This window comes from Panthera uncia (assembly GCF_023721935.1).
Source record: "Panthera uncia isolate 11264 chromosome B2 unlocalized genomic scaffold, Puncia_PCG_1.0 HiC_scaffold_24, whole genome shotgun sequence".
NCBI classification, from domain to species: domain Eukaryota; kingdom Metazoa; phylum Chordata; class Mammalia; order Carnivora; family Felidae; genus Panthera; species Panthera uncia.
In genome coordinates this window covers 48,080,487-48,085,264 of record NW_026057580.1, presented here as the reverse complement: position 1 = coordinate 48,085,264, position 4,778 = coordinate 48,080,487, and the positions used below count along the sequence as shown (strand labels likewise).

The 4,778-nt window shown below is 43.5% G+C and overlaps 1 protein-coding gene across 1 annotated transcript in view; it reads right to left on the bottom strand.

The window, feature by feature from the left end:
- Positions 1-1,743: 1,743 nt before the first annotated feature.
- The window catches only part of CFAP206 (cilia and flagella associated protein 206), a 39,086-nt gene continuing 36,051 nt past the window's right edge, over positions 1,744-4,778 (bottom strand). Inside the window, exons 13-14 of the mRNA XM_049654644.1 lie at positions 2,498-2,697; positions 1,744-1,866 (exon numbers count right to left, since the gene is read on the bottom strand). Coding sequence (XP_049510601.1) covers positions 1,744-1,866; positions 2,498-2,697 — 323 coding nt within the window. The remainder of the gene's footprint in view (positions 1,867-2,497; positions 2,698-4,778) is intronic.

The following is a 4,778-nucleotide window of genomic DNA, read 5'->3' as shown; positions in this document are numbered from 1 at the left end:
CATGGGTTCTGTATGTACAAATCTACCTATTTGCTAAAGTGTATTTGTAACCTCAAAATCAATACTCTCAGCACTTTTACAATCATAGGCAGACATATACAGAGCTGCCAAAATTTTGAGTTGCCTAATACACACATTCCCAGTTGAGCTCAAAAAAAAACAATGCTCTGCCTTCTTGTTTCAGTTCTTCTACTGTAAACAAATGTAATCTGTTGAATGCCACATTTTCCACATGCTTGGGCTTTTTGGTGGTGATTTTGCTGTTTAAAATGGCCTCCAAGCATATTGTTCAATTCCAAGACAGCTGTAATGTGCCTTAAAGGAGAAAACAGATGTTAGATAAGATTTCTTTAGGCATGAGTTACAGTGCTATTGGCTGTTGAGTTCAATGCTAACGAATCAACATATATTAAGTAAGGTGTCTTTAAAACAGAAACACATATAAAACAAGGTTATATATTGATCAGTTGATGAAAATATTGTAACCAGAGGCTCACAGGAACCTAACAGTTTTTCCTCTAGTTGCACTGGTTCAGTATTAACTAATTCAGTGTCCATGGTGACTTCAAAGAACTAATGTGAATAAAAATCAACCGTGGGGGTGCCTGGGTGGCTCAGTCGGTTAAGTTTCCAACTTTGGCTCATATCATAATCTCATGGTTCATGAGTTCGAACCCCACATCGGGCTCTCTGCTGTCAGCACAGAGCCTGCTTCAGACTCTCTCCCTCTCTCTCTGCCCCTCCCCCACTCATGTTCTCTCTCCCTCTCTCAAAAATAAACATAAAAAAGTAAAAAAAAGAATCACCCGTGTACAAAAACCCATCACCAAGTCCTATAGATATTCCTTCCAGAACATAACTCAGATCCATTAACTTCTCTTTAACCTGTGTTGTCACAGTAGGCCATTATCTCTGGCCTGTAATAAACTTCCTTACTTCCAACTCTTGCACCCTTCAAATCCATTCTCCTCAAAGATCAGTGACTCTTAAAACAAAATGGATTGCCACTGGTTGGTCCCTGATTTAAACCATTCAATTATTGCCTAATGCACATCAGATAAAATCTAAAATTCCTCACAGGCCCATAGACTTAGTCTTGATATCCTGCAGACCTCTCCGGCTTCATCTTAGCACCACTCCCCTTCTCACAACACTCCAGACATAGTGATTTGCTGCTGTTGTTCCTTAAAAATCAAGAATTTTTCTGCCTCAGGTACTTCAAACACACTGTTATGTCTGCCTTCCCTCAGCTCTTTTCCTATACAACTTCTACTCAATCTTCAGGTCTAGTTTTAAATGTAACTTTCTCAGAGAGAAAGCCTTCCTACCCAAATGCAGACCCTCTGTTATACTTATTTACAGCATCCTCTATTTACATTACACCCATTCATTTACATTTACATTCCACCAATGTATTAGTTATTTGCTTAATATCTGGTTCTCTACTAGGCTATAAGCTCCATGAGGACAGACCTATATCTTTGTAGTTTGCGACTATCCTTCTTACATCTGAAAGTGTTGAGCACATAACTTGATAAATGAATGAATAAATGAAGGAGTATGACTATATGTTTAAAATATTTGGAGGAAGTGAAACATTAGTTGCATGTTGCAGTCATATATTTCTCTGTAAGTGAACCTTAATTATAAAAGACACTAAAAATTTCAAGAAATTTCTTGAGTCTCTGCCCCCATCTCTACATACTATAAAATGATATGTACTTCTTCAACAATTAGCCAAGACTAAACATATTCTGAGCAAAGAGCGTTACTGTAGAAGGGCCAACATGGCGGAGAAGTAGGGGGATCCATACTTCTGCGTCTCTCAAAGAAGTGCGGAAGCCAGAGGACTTTGAACCCCAGAGTCTGGGAAGAAAAGAGACTGAATCTACCAGGAATAAAATGGGACAACTTGAGAAAAGATAGGTGGGTAATTGCAAACTGGGGTAGATAAAACAGGCTGTGTAGACACAGACGGTAGGGATCCCCTTCGGCAGAGAGACAAAGGGAAGAGGAAGCAGTTAGGAAAGTGCAGGACCGTATCTGGACAGCAGAAAAGATCCCAAACTGGGAATGAGAGGGATCCCATCTCTAACTGCAGGGCTTTCTTCAGACTGGGGCTGGCTCCCTGTTTGTGCACCTGGGAAGGAGGGGAGCCAGCCCTGGGTTCAGTGGTAGTCCAGGGACACAGTCGCAGTGGGAGAAAGCAGTCCCCTCCCTGGAGGGCTGCGCGACAGTACAAAGCCTGCCTGTGTTCTCCACCCCCGGGCTCAGTGGCTAGGTGGAGGGCGCTGTCCACAGTGGGAGAAAGCAGCCCTCTCCCTGGAGTGTGGTGGAACAGAACAAAGCCTGCCTGCGTCCGCCACCCCGGGGCTCAGGGGTGAGGTCAGTGGCACAGTGTGCAGCAGGAGAAAGTGGCCCCCTCCCTGGAGTGCTGTGGGAAAAGACAAAGCCTGCCTGCGTCTGCCTTAGTCTGCCACCACCCCCACCCCCCAACCTGCGGGCTTGGTGGCGCAGTCCGTGGTAGGAGAAGGCGGTCCTCCCTGAAGTGTGGTGGCACAGACAAAGCCAGCCAGGACCACATATCAGGCTGCACTGAGAGGTGCTTCCCCAGTGCCGGAGTGCACGGAGCAGGACTTTGAATCCTGGCCAAGCGCAGGGTCAGGGAAGTTGGCGGACCAAGAAGGGCTGCCCCATCTGCACCCACAGCACAATGAGAATGACTCAAACAGAGTCCACCAGGTCCAGGTCCGTGGAGAAGAGACTACGGGATTGCTGTTTCCCGCCCCCCCCCCCCCACCACCAAGGTGGGGCCTGAGGGATGAGTCCTGGGGCCCATAGTGGAGGTGGGTCCAGACTACACCAAATCACGTCACTTCACACCAGATAACTGTGTTTCTACTGGAACTGGACAGGCCCTGCAGACAGCTTCTCCATACCAGCGCTGCAGCACTGCCTGGATTAACTCTAGGTCAATTCTGGATATATACATATACTCTCCACCCCCCCACCCCCACATTTCTCCTCCTTATCCTTGCCCTCCTCTAGGCTGGTTACTCTGGTTATTGGTTTGTCTAAACAGACATATTTAATCCTTTCTCTTGATACATGTTCTATACCTCCTTCTTCACATTCCTTTCTCTCTTTCTGGAATAATCAAACCATATAGTGTCTCTGTTGGGTAACTTTATCTTCGTTTTGTTTTCCCCACCTCCGTCTTTATTTCCTTTCTCTCTCTCTGGATTAAGCCTTTTAGTCTCTCTGCCTAAACAACGTTTATTCCCTCCCCCCCCACCCCACCCCCGGCATTTCTCTCTTTGTATGTGCTCTTCCATCAGCACTGCCTCCACCCTCTTCTTTACTTATAGTCTGTGTTTTTGGTTTTTTGTTTTCAGTTTTTTGTGTTTGTTTTATTTCTTTGTGTGTTTCTATCTCCTGTTTGTCTGTTGGTATTCCTTCATAGGGCTACTCCAAGTAACAAATCAAAGCACACCTGGTGGAGGGTCCAATATATCACTACAAGCAGGGTAATAAAAAAACCAAAGTCACAACAACAGAGAGCAAGTAACAATCTCCAAAAAAAAAAAAAAACGAAAAACAAAAAACACCTCCTGAAGGGCCAGGCCCTGGAAAGTATATGAACCCCCTGTGATATAGCAGGGCTCACAATGCAGAGCACACAACAAGCTTTTATGCATAAGGGACAGAAAACTAGCCAAAATGATGACATAGAAGAATTCTCCTCAAAAGAGATTCCAGGAAGTAGCGACAGCTAACAAATTGATCAAAACCAATTTAAGCAATATAACTGAACAAGAATTTAGAATAATAGTTATAAACTTAATTGCTGGGCTTGAAAAAAGCATAGAGGACAGCAGAGAATCTATTGCTGCAGAGATCAAGGGACTAAAATATAGTCATGATGAGTTAAAAAATGCTATAAATTAGGTGCAAAACAAAACAGACGCAGCCACAGGGAGGAACGAAGAGGCAGACGGGAGAATAGGTGAATTAGAAGGTATAAATATGGAAAAAGAGGAAGCTGAGAAAAAGAGAGATAAAAAAATCTAGCAGTACGAGGGGAGAATTACAGAACAAGGTCATGCAATTAAAACAGAACAACATCCGTATCATAGGAATTGCAGAAGAAAGAGAGAGAGAGAAAGGGGCTGAAGGTATACTTGAACAAATCATAGCTGAGAACTTCCCCAATCTGGGGAAGGAAACGGGCATTGAAATCCAAGAGGCACAGAGAACTCCTTTCAGACGTAACTTGAATCGATCTTCTGTACAGCATATCATAGTGAAACTGGCAAAATACAAGGATAAAGAGAATTCTGAAAGCAGCTAGGGATAAACAGGACTTAACATACAAAGGTAGACACATAAGGGTAGTAGCAGACCTATCTACTGAAACTTGGCGTGCCAGAAAGGAATGGCAGGAAATCTTCAACGTGATGAACAGGAAAAATATGCAGCCGAGAATCCTTTATCCAGCAAGCCTGTCACTGAGAATAGAAGGAGAGATAAAGATTTTCCAAAACAAACAAAACCTGAAGGAATTCATCACCACTAAACCAGCCCTACAAGAGATCCTAAGGGAGATTCTGTGAGTAAAATGTTGCAAGGACCACAAAGTACCAGAGACATCACTACAAGCATGAAATCTACAGATAACACAACGACTCTAAACCCGTATCTTTTAATAACAACACTGAATGTAAATGGACTAAGTGCTCCGATCAAAAGACATAGGGTATCAGAATGGATTAAAAAAA